The 18,947-nt window shown below is 45.4% G+C and overlaps 1 protein-coding gene across 4 annotated transcripts in view; it reads right to left on the bottom strand.

The window, feature by feature from the left end:
• SLC8A3 (solute carrier family 8 member A3) overlaps positions 1-18,947 on the bottom strand; it is a 154,679-nt gene that overhangs the window by 9,666 nt on the left and 126,066 nt on the right. For 2 of the 4 annotated variants that reach the window (XM_004698684.2, XM_045288140.1), the window contains exons 2-5: positions 11,694-11,797; positions 6,530-6,547; positions 2,505-2,629; positions 1,870-1,969 (exon numbers count right to left, since the gene is read on the bottom strand). In XM_004698684.2, the coding sequence (XP_004698741.1) occupies positions 1,870-1,969; positions 2,505-2,629; positions 6,530-6,547; positions 11,694-11,797 (347 nt within the window). Of the gene's footprint in view, positions 1-1,869; positions 1,970-2,504; positions 2,630-6,529; positions 6,548-11,693; positions 11,798-14,294; positions 14,367-18,947 lie in introns of those variants that run through there. The other 2 variants (XM_045288141.1, XM_004698687.2) reach the window with 2 other exon arrangements.

The raw sequence follows: 18,947 nt of genomic DNA, 5'->3' as shown, positions 1-18,947 counted from the left end.
GGGCTTTGTTGAGGGCAATCTCTGCCACCATTGGTGGCAGATTTCTTCCAAAGAGCAGCAGTCAGGACCCTTGGGTTCTAATTACAGCACTGCCACGAAGCAAGTCTGCACCTGGAGGCACATGACCCCTCGCTGACAAAACACAGCTCTGAGCCTTCGTTTGTGGAGGGGGGAGGTTAGGGCCTACATTCTGTCAGTGCGTCTTTGGGGGCGCAGTCAGCTTATCGGAGGGGAAAGCCAGGAGGATCCAAAGCAGGTAATGTGAAAAGTGGGACATCAGCAGGAGCGGACACAGTAGCAAATCTCTCTTTCTGGCTGCACTTTTGCTCTGGCCCAGAGCCTCAGGGATCTGACCCTGTGGGTTGCTATGACAACAAAGCCTCGTTTGAAAAAGGGCAAGGCCAGTAGCAGCATTCTCTGGCCTTGATTGAGTCAGGACGAGGGGAGCTGGTGGTAGAGAAGGCAACATTGGTGGTGGGGAGAATTTCTCCATCCTCATTCTTCTACATCGGTAGGCCTCCAGGGCTCCCAGCTATGCTGGGAGTCACCAGTGGGGACCCATCACATGCCAAAGGAGAGCTTAGAATCACCCAGGTGAAGGGTTTCGCAGGCAGTCAGCACTAGGCACTTTATAACCACCTGATCTTTGTAACTGGAAATCGGGATTATGCCCCATTTTACAGAAAAGGGGACTGAAGTAATGAGAGAAAGAAACGATGGAAGCCAGAATTCATTGAGTACTTATTTGATACCTGTTAGGGTGTAAATTAAGGAGCCCGTGTGGTATAGTGGTTACACATTAGGCTGTGGTCCCCATGGTTAGCAGTTCGAAACTACCAGCAGCTCTGCAGGAGAACGAGTGGGCCTTCTACTGCCCTAAACAGTTACAGTCTCGGAAACCCAGAATGAGTCAGCATTAACTTGATGGCAGCGAATCTGGTTTTTGGTTGGTGGCGTAGTGGGCTGCGCAAGGTCAGCAGTTTGAAACTGTTAGCTGCTTCACAAAAGAAAGATGAGGCTTTCTGTTCTCTTAAAGAGTCTTGAAACCCACAAGGTTGTTCTGCCCTGCCTTATAGGGTCTCTATGAGTCAGAATTGACTTGATGGCCATTGTTTATTTTGTTAGTTTCATGGATTGAATTATGTTCCCCAAACTGGCCCCCCCAAAATACTGGAATCCCAACCCCTCTACCCGTGACTGTACTGCCATTTGTGAATAAGGATCTCTTTGTTATGTGGATGCAGCAACATCAGCATAGAGTGTGTCTTCAAACTAAGGACTTTTGAGGTCTAGAAAGAGCACATTAGACACGGGGATGCAAGGGCTGATGGGAACAAGAGAGGTATCACATGGAAACGACCAGAGGACCAAAGAGCCCCAGTGTTATAGAGATAAGTATCTCTGCCCCAAGAACCCTCCGAGAGAAAGCCCTGAATTCAGACTTCTAGGCTCTTGAGCTGTGAGAACACTCATTTCTGTTCTTTAAATCCGTCCACTTGTGGTATAATTATAGCACCACCAAGAAACCCAGAAAGTTACCAGATTCGGTTCAGTACAATAGAGTATTCTCAGAAAGGTAATAATCGTCCCCTTTTTCCATGATGAAACTGAGTTTCAGAGATGCTGCATAAATATCCAAGTTCACACAGAAGAACCGAAATCTGAAATCAGAGGTAGCATCAGCTCTAAAACAATGGACACTGGTTTAGTGACCCAGTGTCTAGGAGGACCCTGGGAAATAGGCAAGCATCGAGGAGTGGAGCTGGGAAGGCTGGACCCTCCCCCGGCACGCGAGTTGTGCTCTTCCCTGCTCGGGGTGACCTGCTCTAACCCCCGCAGGGTCGGGACCCCTCTCGAGATCATTCTTACCGGCACTGACAGTGATGGCCTCCAAGAACTGATCCCTCCACGAACGGGTTCCCACAACCAAAGCCAGATTTGTCTTCTTGATCAGTTTGTCCACCGTACTCTGCCAGAGAGAGAAAAACTTGGAGCTGTGAGGTTAGAATGCGCAGAACCATTGGGGAGTTTTGCGCTTTGTAAGACTAACGGAGGCCCGATGTCCCAGCATGCTTCACAGGAGTTCCAAATGTTCTGCATGGAATGGTCTTGGGTAATAACTTATAATACATTATTTTCCTCCTTTCTTATGGTTTTAATTTTGGACATTAGATTATGGGAGTAACACACTACAGAAATCTTGTCCGGTAGTAGTGGGTTTTAGAACTGTTCTTTTGAAAACATACAGTAAAGATGATACAGTTCATAACGATGATAGTTTGTTTCCATATCCTATGGTCTATTTCCTCCTGCATTCCTCTGAGGTACAAATGACCAGTATTACTCATTCCATGGTACAAATGAGAAACTGAGGCCCAGGGTAGGGTAAGTGGTTTATTCAGTCCCCACTTCACATAGTCAGTGGGAAAGTAGAACAACATCCCCCGTCTTCTGCCTCCCTCCCATTGTGCTATTCTTCGATTAGACCTCACTGATGGACTGACCTTGAACTCAAAGGACTCTTCAATGATGACCTCTAGTTTTGGGTGTTCACCCAATCTTGGCTTTCCCATCTCTGCTATCCTCTTGGCCTCCTCTTCCTCCGCAGTCAGCTTCCGGTCTGTCCTCTCTGCAACAACACAAAAGCAGACTTGCCATTTCCAAGCCATCTAAAGCTTAGAGATTAAGGGTGGGCAGTGGGGGCAAAGCTAATAGCACTTGGGAATAGGAGCTTTGTGTCTCTTTTGGTGCCTCTTCCTAAGAATTTCTGAGAACTCTATGACCATTAAACCAGGAGGGGGATCCTTGGGGGCCCGGGACAAGCATTCGTTAGGTGGGCAACCTGACCCAACAGTCTTCAAAAAAAAAAAAAAAGCCAAACGAAGTCCTCACCATTGGTGTGATAGTGTAGAAATTGGGGACAAAAGTAAAATCTCTTGACCTCTAACTACTTTGAGCCACTAGGGATGACGACCAACCAATTCCACTACTTAATGTAATAGCTCTTGGTAGGAAGTAGAGAATCGCACTTGCTCCAGAGAGAGTATCTACTGATTCCCATTGACATCTTTTTCCAAAAGTGTTGGCATCATCCCATCTATGCAGCAAAAGGAGGAACGGTTCCAGAAACATCTACATTTCATCCCTGTGAGTGTTATCCTCACAATGAGAAACTTGGAACCATGCCCCCAAATCCCGATGGTGTCCAGTGAACAATCCACAGGATTTCTATTAAAAAAACAAAACCACAGGCACATTTCCTTTGGAATACAAACGGGTGCTCAAAAACGAAGCAGCATCAAGTTCGCCTCCAGGTTCGGCCTTGTCCCTCTGGATCTTGTTTCCGTTGCCATTGGTGCCATCTCATGGTGAACAGCTGCAGAAACGTTCTCCTTCACTTGTTGGGTCCAATTGAAGGCCACTCCACCACGAAGACGTGTTTTCAGGATTAGAGCGAAACAAGAGATTGGATCTTTTTATTTCCCTTTGATTAGAAAATTGCTCTTGGCCGCCTGTTTCTTTCAGAGCTCATTTAAACAATTTTCCATCCAAGTCCACATTCTCACGTGAAATTAATTATTTTATTCAGCTCAAATGCTTTTATTCCATACGGTGAATCCCCCCAAGGATTCTTCTAATCTTTGAATAATCTCAAGGACAAAACGGGTCAGGCAGAGGCCAAGAAGATCTGTTTTCTCTAGTTTGGGACTTGGTGATGCAAGGGAGGCGGTGACAGTAGAGCACCTGAGGTGGCGAGGAAAGGAATTTACTGAAACGACAGTAAGTCAAGGGTACCCAGCGGAAAACCTTAATATAAGAATCTTCTCAGTCTGAATGGAGATGGTCACCGTGTGTGTGGAGGATCCCAGACCAGCTGTTTCACTCAATGTTTCCTGCATGCACAGAAGGCAAGTCCAAGATTCTTGGGAGCTGTCCGTGGTGCTACCTTCCCTTGAAGATATATATCCTTATTTCTCAAGGATCTGTGTCATTCTTTGGATTTCCACGTCAGAAGACACCCTATATCAGCCTGACCCCATTCAATCCATAGAATCTCAGTGTGGCATTAGTTAATTCTGAAGATAAGTCTGGGGGCAGATAGGGCTTGGCTATAACACCAGGTATCTTAGAAGTCAGCTATATGTCATTCCGAGAGAAGCAATTTGAGAAAAACACAGGGGTTCTACAAAAGCACAGGCACTCTCCTGTCCTCCCATTGCAGGTTTGGCATCATCTTGCCAGGTCTCTCCTCACAGTGACAGTATTATTCCAACCTTCGCACTCCAGTTCCTCCCTGTCACACTTTACATGTGCCACAAGAACCTTATGGCACTACCATGAGCACCCCAGTGACATAGAAATGTACCCGCCTGACCCCTGGTCTAACTATCACTTGGTACTATAGATCCCTCTGGCAGGCTAGTCATCCACTTATTGGCATGTCCACCTGGGTGTTGACATTTTTTCCATCTAATTTTCTGCAAAAATCTCTTTGACAAATAACCAATCCTATTACTTTTAGATCTTCCACAGCCCCACAGAGGTATTCCCTCCCCTCCACCCACATGATTGATTCATTTGCCTGTAAAGCAACTGATTTAGGGTCTTGGTTTGGCAGCAATTCCTGCCTCATGCTTATTTTTGTGGTAAACATTCTTGTAAATTCACATAAGTTAGTTTGTTGAAAGAATAATACATGTCAGATCTAAAAGATTAGGATGACGCTGGCCACTCGTTTATCTGACTCCTCAAAATTTCAAGTTAAGAGACTAAATGATGGATGATCTTATGTGTTCTTGATATTCAGATCGATGTGCAACCACATTGAGCAAATCCTCAGATACAGGAATAAGAGGGGAAGAGAAAATTAGAATAGCAACTAATTAATAGTATGAGAGGGTGAACAAATATTGAAAGAATCAAGAACTCGCCAGGCAGACCAGACTAGGTTACAATAGCTCCACAGACATTCTCAGACAGCGGTCCAAGGATGCAGCCAGTGTCCTTATTCCCAAGCCTCTGAACACGGTGGTGTGGTTCATGATGAACTTATTACTCTCCACTCCTCACTAAAATGTTCATCATGTTTGCCTCTCCACCCAGAAACATCAGAACAAGACTCTGAGATGTTCCGTGGATTTAAAAGGGTTCCTAATCAAGGAACCCCACATGAAAGACTTACAGATCAAAATATCTAGGATTATATATCCTCTTTTCTCATTTTAGTTTAACGTGGTATTTGTGCAAGCATTAAAAGTACAAGGAACAGCAATTCGCTGCCGTTGAATCGTTTCCAACTCACAGTGACCCTACAGGGCAGAGAGGAGCTGCCCCTGTGGGTTTCTGATCAGGTAACTCTTTATAAGAATCGCGGTGTGGCTATGTGTATGTGGTTGGTGGAAGATGACACGAGTTGGAACAAAGAAGCCCAAATACTTTCTCAAGTAAGAGGATGGCTGATGTAAACAGGCAAAACCCAATGCTAGAAAATCAAGACTCTGGAGTTTTGATTCCTCAAATAGGAAGACATAAGGGATATATATATATATATCTCCAAGGAGGCAAATGCACTCACTCCCTAAATCCAAGAAGTAGTCTGTAGGTGACTTGGAATAACACTAAACTCTGTAAGATGTTTGGCCTCTTAGATGACTTTTAAGACAGTCAATAATAATTTTGAATGAATTGATGAAATGCAAGACAGTCTTCGTACAGATACTGAAAAGTCTTGGATACCCCATTCCATAATAGTTTTGCTGAATACACTGGACACGATTTCTTAACTGCTCACAAAGTTGGCTGTTGTTTATGATTACATTATACACAGGGAATTGTACTCCCAAAGTAGGTATATGTCCTACACAGAACATAGATTCTCTATGAAGATATGTTCAAAATGAATTCCCTAAAATTTCTTTTACCAGCAAGAACATTGTCCCACTCACCATAACATCCTATTACTTCTTATTTTTCATAAAACATATGATTTCAAGGACCAGTGATGAATGAACCAAAATTCTAGTAATTTCGTTCTTAGCTGTGATAAGATGGAAGGTCTCTAGGATCAGTAAAATTCCAGATTCTTTGGGAATTGCTTTTCAAGTTCTCACAGGAGCTGTTTGGTCCCTGGAGACCAAAGTATTTTCTTCCAGATCCCAGTACAATTCTATTAGTCGATTCTGGCCCTCACTCTCATCCTCTCGTTCTCCACAACATGAGCCGATAAATGAGTCCAGACGCAGGAGAAGCTTGATCTACCATCTCTTTGATAAGTTTAATTTTTGTTCGTTGTCCTAGAAAGAAACTGCCAGAACGTCACCATATCTGTTGAAAGAAGTCATGCTCAAGGAATTTTCTACTTCCTCATGATTCCTTAAAAATGGGAAACAAAACCCAGACTTCAGGCGACTTTGTCAGGTTCGCTCAAACCACAGTTCCTATTAAACCAATCTAAGGACATTGATGGGTTTTTAAGCCAAATTGATGGTGCTGGCAAGAAGTGTTAAAGGGGGAGCTAGATACCTCTTACCTGGAGATAACAGGAGCGCTGTTTGCAAGTGGATACCAGACAAGGGGAAGGAAGAAAAGGAGAGACCATTAAGAACCCATCTTAAAAGTACCCCTAGGCATTGTGCGTGCTGGCAGCTTAAGGAAGCGGTGAGCCTAGTTGTGGAGAGCAATGCAGCTGCATGCAAAAGGCAGCAACATTCAGAGCATGCACAGCAGTAGCCGCAGCAGCAGCAAGAGGCCCGAGTTGCTGGCAAGGCTGCTGTGACCGTAGGCCCTGCCCTGCAATTACTCGAGCGTTGTGGACATCTTCCCTGAGACCCGAGGGCTAGGGATGGAGGACTGAGGATTGGAAACAAAGTGGATAGAGCTTTGCGATCTTCCAGCTTAACCTATCTATTCTGTAGAGAAGGAGAGAAAATCCAGTTACCATGACAACTATGTAGGTTAGAACAAGAGTAGCTGGCTTTCAGGGGGGTGAATAAGAGACCATGGGACTTGAATGGGAATTCAGAGCACTTGATAGTAGCGTGCCAGAGAGGAAGAGTGCCCGATTCCACGTCTTCTATTTCTAAACTCGTAGTGGATCGTGTCAGCTACCCGGTGCCCATAAGGTTCCCCGGCCACACTGACTTCCTAGCTACAAGGTTGTCCATTGCGCTAGGTCTCCTTTAAAAAACAACAAACACTCACTGAAAAGGTAAGTTGTAGAAAAAGTTTTCCTGGAAAATTCCTCTTTTCGATAGATCTATTCAGGTGGTCTGGGGCCATGAATGCGGATGATTCTGGATCCCCAGTGTTCAACAAAGTGCCTCCACTTAGCGGGTTTTCAATGAAGATGGGTATTTGTTGCCTATTTGGGTAATTGTCTTTTTCATCATCCCGACAAGTGCTGCCTCTTTTATCGCAACAGGGCAGGCACAGTCATGGGCCAGATATACTGAACCGGAGAGACTGTCACACTGAAAGGTGTGCACGGAAGCGTGGTAACAAAGGCCAGGTACCTCTATGGACTAGGAGGCTGAGTTAAAGATGTCCTCCACACGAGTTGCCCAGCTCCAATTTTTTTTCCTAATCCTTGAATTTGTATTTCCAATAAACTACTTGAGAGACCAAGAACTAAAATCCACCTTTCTCATGGCACGTCACACTAACACTTGGATGGCATTTTGCGCAGCTCCTCCTTTTTTGGCTTTTATCCACAAAGTCTAGAAATACGCTGCCCTCTTACTGGTGCGGCTGCTGGGTGATGGAGCCTGTGCAGAAGGCAAGGGTATGTGTGAATGGTGTCGTCTAAGATTCTCTAGGAACGCAACTCATGTCTGTTACCCATAACCTGATATTCAGAGCCGCTAGATACACGTCGATCCAGAACTTGGAGTTGAATACTGTCTGGGCTCTCGCACCTAGATTTTCAAGGTGGAAAAAACATGACTCCATGGATCCGTTGTTTCACTTGGTTGAGACAGGTACATAGTGAGCCAGAGAGCTGATTCATTCTGCTCCTTCCACGGGGCGCAAGGAAGAGCCCCAGTGGCCTCCAAGGACTTGAGATCCCAGCACACCAGGAGGCCACACGGGGAAGCTCTTCTCCAATGGTCCGTACTGCCTGCTTTATACTCAGAATACCCAGTCCGTTCCTAGCTTACAGTCCGATGCGATTGTACCATGCTCACTGTTTCTATGAATCCAGGACGGATGCGTTGGGAAGATCCAGGTAGGCCAACTTTGAGTGACACAATACCCCATGGACATTATTCTTGCTAGGAGAAGCTGGCGCTGAACTTTCCCCTGTATTGACTGCCAGGGACAGGTGGGAGTCATTGGTCCCTGCTCAGATACTCCAGCAGAGGCTCAGTGAGTAACTGGAAACACCTGAGCAGTGAGTGTGTGTATGTGGAAATAGAGCCAACACAGAGGCTTCATTCCTTTCCTTTCCTACCTGAGGAATTCAGCACCTCTGTCCAGGCTCCAAGAGCCTTAACCCTACTGCACAGTGTTGCTTTCAGAATCTACTTCTAGCTTCTAGGACCCACTCCATTCCAGGGCAGCTATTTTTTCCATTCCAGTCTTTTTTTTCCCTCCTCCCGGCTTGTCCAGAACTTATAACCCCCGACTTTGAAGTTGATTTTGTTGGCCATGTCTAGAACCTCCCATTTCAAATTCAGTTCTTTTCTTGTTCTTTTAAAAATGCAAATGTCATTTTGACTGCACAGAAACTCCCACTCTGAAAGTCTGAGACTTTCCCACGAATGACTACGAAAAACAATTTCCATTGTGCTGTCTCTCATTCTGAGAATAGCAGGGAATTCTGGAAATTGGGTAGCATTTCCATTTGATTCCCAGTCTACACTATCGGGTTTCATAGACTTTTACCTACAGTCTAATGCCAAAATATGAGAAGAACTTAAAAAATTGAAAAATGACTCGATAGATGATAGATAACCAAAAACTGCGATCGAGTCAATGCTGACTCCTTGTGACCCTATTGGCCAGGGTAGAACTGCCCTATGAATTTCTGAGCCTGCTCATGCTTTTCACAGGAGTAGAAAGCGTTGTCTTTTACCCATGGAGCGGTTGGTGGTTTCAAACTGATGACTTTGCATAACCTCTATGCCACTCGGGCTCAGGTGACAGAGAAGGAGGCCATAAAACTGACACATTTCTAGTGGGTCCTTCTAGCCTGGTATCTTGGTCACTGAGCAGACAGATATAAGGCCCTACCACACAGACTGCCTGCTAAAGTCCTGGTCTGCTCCCTCACTTTTCCTCCTCTAGGCCTAGATTTTACCAAGACTTAGAGCACACCGTCTTGAACAAAGAATTCCACTGCAGAAATGAAGGTATCCTCGAGCGTGGCGTAGCCATAGGTTTTTGCTTCTGTCGATACTTTGAAGGGCCCAAGGCTTCGCTTAGGTCAGTCTCTGTCTTGCTGTTGGCAGAGGGTGTATTGAGGCAATAAAAATGCAGACGGCTTCTCGATCCTTTCCAGATCCAATCAAAAACCAAGCCATAGCCGCCCATGGCAGTTGATTCCGACTCATGGCAGACACACTTTATAAGATTCTCTACGCTGCTTGTATTTGTACCTAATATTTATTTCTACTGCCCACGGCCACCAAGGTGAAGTTGGCTTGTAGTGACCCTAGTATACAAGGTTTCTGAGACGGCAAAGCTTTGTAGTAGAAGAGGGCTTCATCGTTCGTGTGCAGTTTGGCTGGTGTGTTCGGACGTCTACCCTACAGTGTCATGGAGGAAATTGACAAAGCTGGCTTGCAATGACCTTGGGTGACTGTTGTATTCAATCAATCCCGAAGCTGCCAAATAATGCACAGGGGAAGTAGGGATGAGAGAGCACAGTTAATAGGACAATTTTTGAGATGATTCTCGGTGGCAGGAACAGGAGAAATAGTAGGAATCTGATCTGAGAAGCAATAGACCCAGGGGTTTTCTCTTTCTTCCTGCATTCCTTGGTAGTTGACTGATGGTACAGTTTCTTATGTGGTCATGGGAAAGCTGAGCAACGGAAGATGGAGAGGGTTTCTGCTTTCAGATCACCAGATGCGTCCAAGCCAGCGAGGACCCGGGACTTAACAGCTTGGCAGAAAATCCCCAGATGCCAACGAGAACTGAGTAATAACCTGGAGCAGAGAAGACTGGATGTGTGGCTACGGAATCTGTCACAGCTCCCCCTTGAGGAAAAGGCTTGACGCTGCCGCCCCGTGTTACATGAGCAGGAAGCATTTGCAGTGTGACTGTCCCTTGTTGGCAAAAAGTGGCATTCACGGCTTCCGTTTCCTGAGGCTCCCAGCCGTGTATCCCCCTTGAAGGGGAGTGGGAATGCCCTCCAGCTGATATTTCCCAAGAGTATTCCTTTCCATTCCTACACCTATTCTTCCTGCACGTCCCCAATTCTGACGTTCAACCACTTGCTTGAGAGGAAGACGTCTTTCCTTCCATGTCCTGACTACAATGCAATCCGCTCCTTAAGAGGCGTCCCTGGCAGGTCTTCCAAGATGCCCATCCTGGGGGAAAGTGATGGCGAGGCCACTTGTCTGATGCGGGTTATCTTGGGATCTGGGCAGTATGCCCGTGGGGGGTGCCACGCATAGGCAGGCTTCAGAGGCTGCCCAACACCTGTGTCTCTCAGGAACGAGCACCAACTAGACCACTGAGAGGGCCTCCCCTGCTGGAGAACCCCCACCCACAATGTCGGCCCTAGCCAATGCCAGCCGTCTTCCAGAGCCCACGGACTCGGGGCTCTCCACAGCTGGAATGATTTCTTTCCGTCTGCACACTCTCAATGTCCTCTCCAGAGGTTGCATTTTCGCAACGTAGCGTGAACAAAGTAGCCAGCCTTGGGGTTGAAACAAGGGGAGCAAGGGATGGGCGGAACGCCAAGGGGGTGGTCGAATACCTCAGGATTCTAGATTGCACGACTCTCTCAGAAGCCAGCTCTCTCGAGGGCCCCTGACCACTGGCATACTTTCCCATGTTGTAGTCTACCCAACTGCGAAATACCCAGGTGAGACACTTACCTCCACAGAGGGGTCTATGCGCTGCTCTGCAAGGGACTAGCCTGGCAAACGCTCAATGGAAGTTGGGAATACAGCAGGAAACGGTTGAAGCATCACTGCAATAGGGGCTCCCACCCCAGCCCCAACCCGCCCCCCCCCCCCCCCCTTCTCCCAGCATTCAACCCAGGCTCCAGAGGGAAGGGCTGGGAGGGGAAGAAGGCAGGGAAGGGGCATGGGCATGCATCACACCACATTCCTTTCTTTTTCTTCTCCTCCCCACCCACCAAGGAGCTTTTCATATATATGGGTTACAGGAGGTGGGGGACAAGTAGGGAAGTGCAGGGGGCAGTGACAATTGGATCACAGGAGCAAAATACAGGACTTCAGTCATTAGGGTAATGAGGTGTTGGGGCCCAGGCACTGCCCAGAAGGTAGGAGAGGAGGACTGGGATGAAGCTAAGGCTAAGAAGGCAGAGATGATACCGAAACAGGGTGAGAGCGCGAATACAGGAGGGAAAAGAATGTAAAAGTCTGCTAGTCAAAAGGAGAAAGGAGGAGAAGGGAAGAAAAGGGGGGCAGATAAAAAAATATATAGTTCCTTTTTTTCTTTTTCGGTTGCTTTTCAGTTTGATTAAAATTTTCTTTCATGTTTTTTAAAGAATCTCACACCTGATATTCCACGTTCCATCCATTTCGGTTCACCAAGGACAATGAAGAAATTCTCTTGCCTTTCGTATTCCTCCTCATCTACTATTTTAACCCTGAGGGTTTTCCTGTAGGGACAACAAGAGAGAGAGGGTGTCGACTGGGTCGGTCGGTCACCTGGAGCACAGCCTTTCCAACCATTCCCCATCACTCTCGACACATGCACCCCAGTCCTGCCGCGGTGACTTCTGACAGGACTATGGTGGATTGTGTTGCTCTTGCATTTAAAAAAAAAAAAGGTCTTAGCTTTCCTTGTCTCCTTGGTCTTGGTTGTTCTTATGATAGGGAAAGGGATCCAGGAGGCAAAGAAAGATGGGGGGCAAAGTCAGGGAGCCAGGAGGACAGGGAGGGAATGGGCAGGAAGGAAGAATGGGATGTGTGATGGTGGGGAGGAGTTGTTTTAGAGCCTGCTGATGGTTAGTAGGACGTGGGGTGGGCAGCACATTCCATTGGGTGTCACATGGTAGCAGTGGCAAGTCTTTGGGCCGCAGGTAAATTGCTGGTCCATTGGGAAGGGCTCAGGACCCTTCCACAACAGAAAATGTGGTCAACAGATGCCAAGCTCTGTTTCCCCTCCTTGTGTCCATATCCCCTCCCCTTATGAGTCTCATAAAGAAAATCATTTTAAGGCATTTTAAATTTATGAGGGAGAGAAACCAGAGAGAGAGAGAGAGAGAGAGAGAGAAAGGCAGAATTCTAATATCTTTCTTATCCTTTATCTAACCGGGCATCTGTCATGGGAAGTAAAATAAACATATATTAACCACAATATAAGTATCCTTTAATATTTGCAGCTTATGCATGCCTGGGAAAAAAAAGTGAACCAAATGATGTAAATCAAATTGAAAACCTCCTCCTTACTTTTATCAGGTGTCCTGAGACTGGCTTCCTTAAATACTGATTATTGTGAGTCTGGGGGACAAAGTGATAGAGGTGTCTGTTTCCGTTTACTGCATACCTCCCCCAAGCAAAGTGTCTTTTAAAACCAAGTCATGTTGCAGGAAGCCAAGTTTCACTGAAAATTGCTTCTCTCCAAAGACTGGCCCCTGGCTGGCTCAGGTCATAGCGACACGGGGAAGGGGCTACCTGGACTGGCTCTCCTTGTGCAGCCTCTCCAGGTGCTTCATGGGACACAGTGGTGACCAGCGGGCACACTCAGGAGATGTGATCACATTTTAGAGATGCGTCCTTGGCCTGGGCCCTAAATGCTCTCTGAAGGGTAACGTGAAAGCCTAGAATGTCTACTTTGACCCCTCGGAACTTCCCTCTTATATTCTAAAAAGAGATTTGGCTTTACTGTCTGTAACGTGATTGACTCAAGAGAGAGGATTCACCGGGCACCGGCTCTGCTATGCACAGGATGCATGTACGGGTGTGTGTGCATATATTGTGCGTGTGTCTCTGTTACATGTTTGCCCTCTCCCACTTTTGGTTCCTGTCTGTTCGCTTTGCTCAGTGGATAAAAGACAAAGCTCACTGCCTGTCCAGAAGCAGTCTCTAGGACTTTTCTCTCCAGACCCTGGATCTGGAGCCCCGGGACTCTATCGAAGATGTGGACCTGCCATATTTTCCTGCTGTGAAGACAACTGAATGGGGATGGGGTGCCTGAAGGACAGTGGCCTGAAGGAACATGATTGATGGGTCAGTCCCTCCCACACCCGGCCAGATCTAAAGGGAAGTTCTCCTGACTAGTTACTTAGCTGAAGGCAAATGTTCTGAGGCACCCGAGGGGCTTTTTCAAAGACGGTTCTATGCAGGTCAGATTCCTCTTTCCCATTAACCAGACTTAACTCGCTGCCTCTACACCTCTGTTCTTCCTGGGGGACTTTGGGGAACAACACAGATGGTTTGGTTTAGACCTGAAACTCAAACCTGTACTTTCAACTCCATCAATGTCCAGTGGAGAGTTGTGCCTTGCTAGTAGAGGTGGGGCAGGTTGGATGACTCCTAAGCCTGTTTGCGGCAGTGGGATGAACTAAGAATAGAAGAGAAACTCAGACATTGGTTCTTAATTTACAGGAAATATAAACTTAGCCCTGAGAGTAACTGCCTATGGAAGTTTGTACCAAGAACCTACCGTGTCGGTTTCCTAGTACTGCCTCCTGCCTCGTTCCACGCTTCCTGGCCCTTTTCTTTGCTGAATGCAAAGCCATTCAGGAGAAGCAGAGGGTCTCAAAAGCAATGTTCTCAGGTCTTTGGCTGGTGTGTGTGTGTGTGTGTGTGTGTGTGTGTGTGTGTGTGTGTTTGTGTGTGTGTGTCTCTCTCTCCTTCCCTTGTCTCTACCCATTTCCCCATCCCATAAATTGACCATTGGTTCATAGCATCTCTCTTATCAATACCATGTGACAGGCTGGCAGCTGTTAGGATAGATTAGGGAGCAGAGTGAGGAAACAGAAATGGAAAGAGAGAGAAAAGAACAGAGGAGAAGCATGAATAAGAGGAGAAACAAAGGAAAGGGAACTAGAGAAGTGGGAGAAACGAGGAAGAGTCGGAGACAGACGTTGGGAGAAAGACAGACTCGGAGGAGGAAAGGCTCACGTTAGTGTGGAGGACAGGGTACTACACCTTTCTGAAAACTCATATCCACCATGCGGGGGCCCATCATCTCAATGAAGTAATTCTTGTTTTTCTCATACGCCTCATCATCAATTACCTTGATGTGAACTGTTTTGCTGTGAATGGAAAAATAAGTATCATAAGCAGGGAGCAGAATGAGGGCAAGCCAGCCAGGAGGAGACTTGGGAAGAGATGGAAACGGTGAAAAGATACAGAAAGGTCCAAGTTTGCCCAGTACCAGATGGGCCTGGAGAGTCATGGCTGTCCTGACGTCCCTGCTCACCCCACCCCACCCACCCCCTCCCATCCCCCTCTTCAGCCTGGGCTCCTCCAGGGCTATGGACAGCTTCATGGCGTGGTCTTACTCCAACGCTTGGAAAGACCTCAGGCTTTGCAGCTACAGACTCTGGCTTCTAATCCTGGATCTTTTGTGGGACCTTGAACAAATAATTGGACTAATATACCAATGGGACCAATAGTGTTTATACCATCACAGAGTGGTTGAAAGAGTCATAAAATAATATCCATATAAAGGGTGAGGTATTATGGTTTCTCACAATGCGTGTGTCCTGATCCTTGTTTGAAGGATTTCTACACTTAAAAATCTGTTGATGTCATCTGAAAGTTGTATTTTATAGAAAGGGCAGAAGCAGGAGGGCAGTTGGAGGGTCTCCACTGAAAACACCAGAACTTCCCTCATCCATGGCAGTGACCAGCACAGGGTAGCCAGGAGGGTCAGCGAGCCCAAGTCACACATTCGGGTAGCTTACCAAAACCAATCTCACTGGCATCGAGCCCATGCTAATTCTGAGAGACCCCTGTGGATTTCTGAGACTGCTAACTGTTTAAGGCAGTGGACAGCCCAGTCTTTCTCCTTTGGAGCTGCTGGTGGTTTCGAACTGCTGACCATGTGGATCGCAGTCCAACTCGTAGCCACTCCACCATCAGGGCTCCTCCAGGTAGCTTTCAGTGGGTCTCAAAAACTACAGGGTTTAATATTTTTTACTTTCTTTTTGGTTGAGATTTTTCTCTGTTTTGGTTTGTCATTATTGCTGGGTTTGTGTGTCTATATGTTTGTTTCTTGTTTTTCTTTTGTATGATTTTCTGTATATGGAATGCAGAATAGGTTAATTCTATAGAGACAGTAACTGATTAATAATTACCTCAGGGCATGGCAGGGGAGGTTGAGGGCAGGGGAGTGAGGAGCTAACCATAATGAGTGTGAGAAAGAAGAAAATGACCTGAAAGTGTTTGTGGTGATGCTCTTAATATGATTGAGCTACTACATTATATGATATGTTTATTATGTACCAATGAAACACTTAAAAAATGCTATTAGCAAATGCTCCAACAATAAAAATTCCACATCGAAAAACAAAAGAAGATACTGCTACAATCATACTCATAATCTTTATTTGACCTGGAAGGTCTTCCTAAGTCTTTCTCAAGGATATCAGCAATTTCTACATCTCCAAACTATGTATTTTTTAGCAAAGCAGCATGCTTTTGTTTTAATTTTCTTTAATATATATATAATTTTATTTTATATATATAATTTTATTTTATATATATATTTTTTAGTTTCCTTATTTCCTACAATTTGTCTGTCAGTTCCTCATACTGTGGTGGCTTGTATGTTGCTGTGATGTGGAACGCTTTATCACTAGTGTTGCAAACACCAGCAGGGTCACCCAAAGTGAACGGGGTTCAGCAGAGCTTCCAGACTAAACATGGACTACAAAGAAGAAATACGCCGTCCACTCCCGAGGATGTAGCCACTGAGAACCCTATGGACAGCACTGAGACACTGCGAGGTCCCGAAGACCTAATGAACAGGAGCAGAGAATTGTCGGAGATGGTGCTAGAAGATGAACCCTTCAGCGTGACTGAGGAAGATCTGCTTGCTCAGAGTAGAGTGGACCATAGAGACGCTGATGCGCTAAAGCCTGCAGGAGTAAAGCCTTCCAGACTTACATCTGTTGATGGGGCAGGACTCAAAATGAGAAGAAACAGCTGCAAACACCAATTAATAATTAGGACTTGGGATGTATAAAGTACGGATCTAGGAAAATTAGAAGCCATTCAAATTTAAATGGAACACACACAGATCATTATTCTAGACACAGTGAGCTGAAATGGACTGGTATTGAGCACGCTGAATCAGACAATCATATGGTTTACTATGGCAGGAATAACACAATCAAGAGGAATCGGGTTACATTCATCATGAAAAGGCCATTCCAAGATCTCTTCAAGTACCATGCTGCCTGTGATAGGATAATGCTTATCCCCTGTACAAGGAAATCCAATCAATACAATTATCATTCAAATGTATGCACCAACCACTAAGATAGTGATTCCGAAAATAAAGAATTATACGATGTTTTAGTCTGAAATTGATCAACCATGCAGTCAAAAGGCACTGATAACTATTGGCCATTGGAATGCAAAGGTTGGGAACACAGAGGAAGGGGCAGCAGTTGGGAAGTACAGTCTTGGTGATAGAAGTGAGGCTGGAGACCTCATGATAGAGTTTTGCAAGACCATCAACTTCTTCATAGCGAACGCCTTTTTTCAACAACATATAAAGTGACTGTACACGTGGACTTCCCCGTACGCAATACACAGAAATCCAACTGACTGCATCTGGTGAAGAGATGATGGAGGAGCTCGCTATCTTCACCTACAATGAGGTCAGAGGCCAGCAGTTAGAACAGACCATCGACCCTCCTATGGAAGTTCATGTGGAAGCTGCAGAAAATGAAAACAAGTCCACAAGAGCCGAAATGTGACTCTGAGTCCATCCCCCTGAATCTCGAGAAGCTCTCCAGAGCGGATTTAATGTACCGAACACTCGGAAGAGAAGATGTGATGAGCTGTGGCAGGACATCCAGGACATCACGCACACAAAGCAAAGGGTCATTGAAAAGACAGAAAAGAAAGAAAAAGTCAACGTGGATGTCAGAAGAGATTCTGAACCTTGCTCTTAATCTTAGAGTAGCCAAGCAAAATGGAATGATGAAGGCAAAACGCTGAAAAGAAAATTCCAAAGGGTAACTCCAGAAGACAAAGTCAAATGTTACAATGAAATGGGCAAAGATCTAGAGTTAGAGAACCAACAAAGTAGAAGACATTCAACATATCTTAAACTGAAAGAACGAAAGAAAAAACTCAAGCCCCAAGTTGCAATATCGAAAGATTCTATGGATAAAATATTGACTGATGCAGGAAGCATCAAAAGAAGGAAAGAATACCCAGAGTCGCTGTAGCAAAAAGAGCGAGTAGACATCCAACCATTTCAAGAGTGTGAACCAATGGTACTGAAGAGGTTCCGGCTGCACTGAGGGCATTAGCTAAAAACATGGCTCCAGCAATGGATGGGATACCATTTGAAGTGGTTTAACAAGCTGACGAAGCACTGGAAGCACTCGCTCATCTATGCCAGGAAATTTGGAAGACAGCTACTTAGCCAACTGACTGGAAGAGAACCATATTTGTACTCATTCCAGAGAAGGTGACCCAACAGGATGCTCCAATTATAGAACAAGATCATTGATAGCACAAGCAAGTAGAATTTTGCTGAAGAGCATCCAACAACGGTTGCAGCAGTATATTGACAGGGAGCTGTGAGAGGTTCAGGCCAAATTCAGAAGAGGACATGGAACAAGGGTTATCATTGGTGATGTCAGATGGATCTTGGCTGAAAGCAGAGAATATTAGAAAGATGTTTACTTGTGTTTCATTGACTAGACCAAGGCATTCAACTGTGTGACTCATCACACATTGGAAGTCGTCTTGAAAACAATGGAAATTCCATTGTGTTCATGAGGAATCTGTACATACATCAAGAGGTAGTTGTGTGAACAGAAGAAGGAAATGGTTTAACACCAGGAAAGGTGTGCGTCAGAGTTATATCCTCTCACCAGACTTATTCAATCTGTATGTTGAGCAAATCGTCAGAGAAGCTGGTGATATAAAGAAGAATGTGATATCAGGACTGGAGGAAGGCTTATGAACAATCTGAGATAAAATCAGATGACACCACTTTTCCTGCTGAAAGTGAGGAGGACTTGAAGCACCTGCTGATTAAGATCAAAGATAGCAGCCTTCAATATAGATTACAACTCAATGTAAAGAAGATCAAAACTCTCACAACTGGACTAATAGTTAACCTCATGATAAACAGAGAAAGATTAAAGTTGTCTAGGACTTCATCGTGCTTGGAGCCACACTCAACGTTCACTGAAGCAGCGGTCAAGACGTCATCAAAGGATGCACTGCGTCGGGTAATCTGCTGCACAAGACCTTTTTACAGCGTTGAAAAGCAAGGATATTACTTTGAGGGTTAAAATCACAAGCCACCGTATTTCCAATTGCCTCATATGCACGTGAAAGTTGGACACTGAAGAATGAAGACTTAAGAAAAATTGAAACATTTGATTTATGGTGTTGTTAAAGATAATTTAAGGCACCATGGACTACCAATAGAACAAAGAAGTTTGTCTCAGAAGAAGGACAGCTAGTGAGCAGGATAGTGGGACAAGAGGAAAGTAAAAGGAAATAGAGGAAAGAACCAGGAGGCAAAGGGCATTTATAGAGGTCTAAATAAAGGCATGTACATATGTAAATATATTTATATATGAGAATGGGGAAATATATCTA

Source organism: Echinops telfairi, unplaced genomic scaffold (genome assembly GCF_000313985.2).
Source record: "Echinops telfairi isolate 266 unplaced genomic scaffold, ASM31398v2 ScPeMD7_18;HRSCAF=68, whole genome shotgun sequence".
NCBI classification, from domain to species: domain Eukaryota; kingdom Metazoa; phylum Chordata; class Mammalia; order Afrosoricida; family Tenrecidae; genus Echinops; species Echinops telfairi.
The sequence above is the reverse complement of the archived record's forward strand: the minus strand, read 5'-3'. Positions and strand labels throughout refer to the sequence as shown.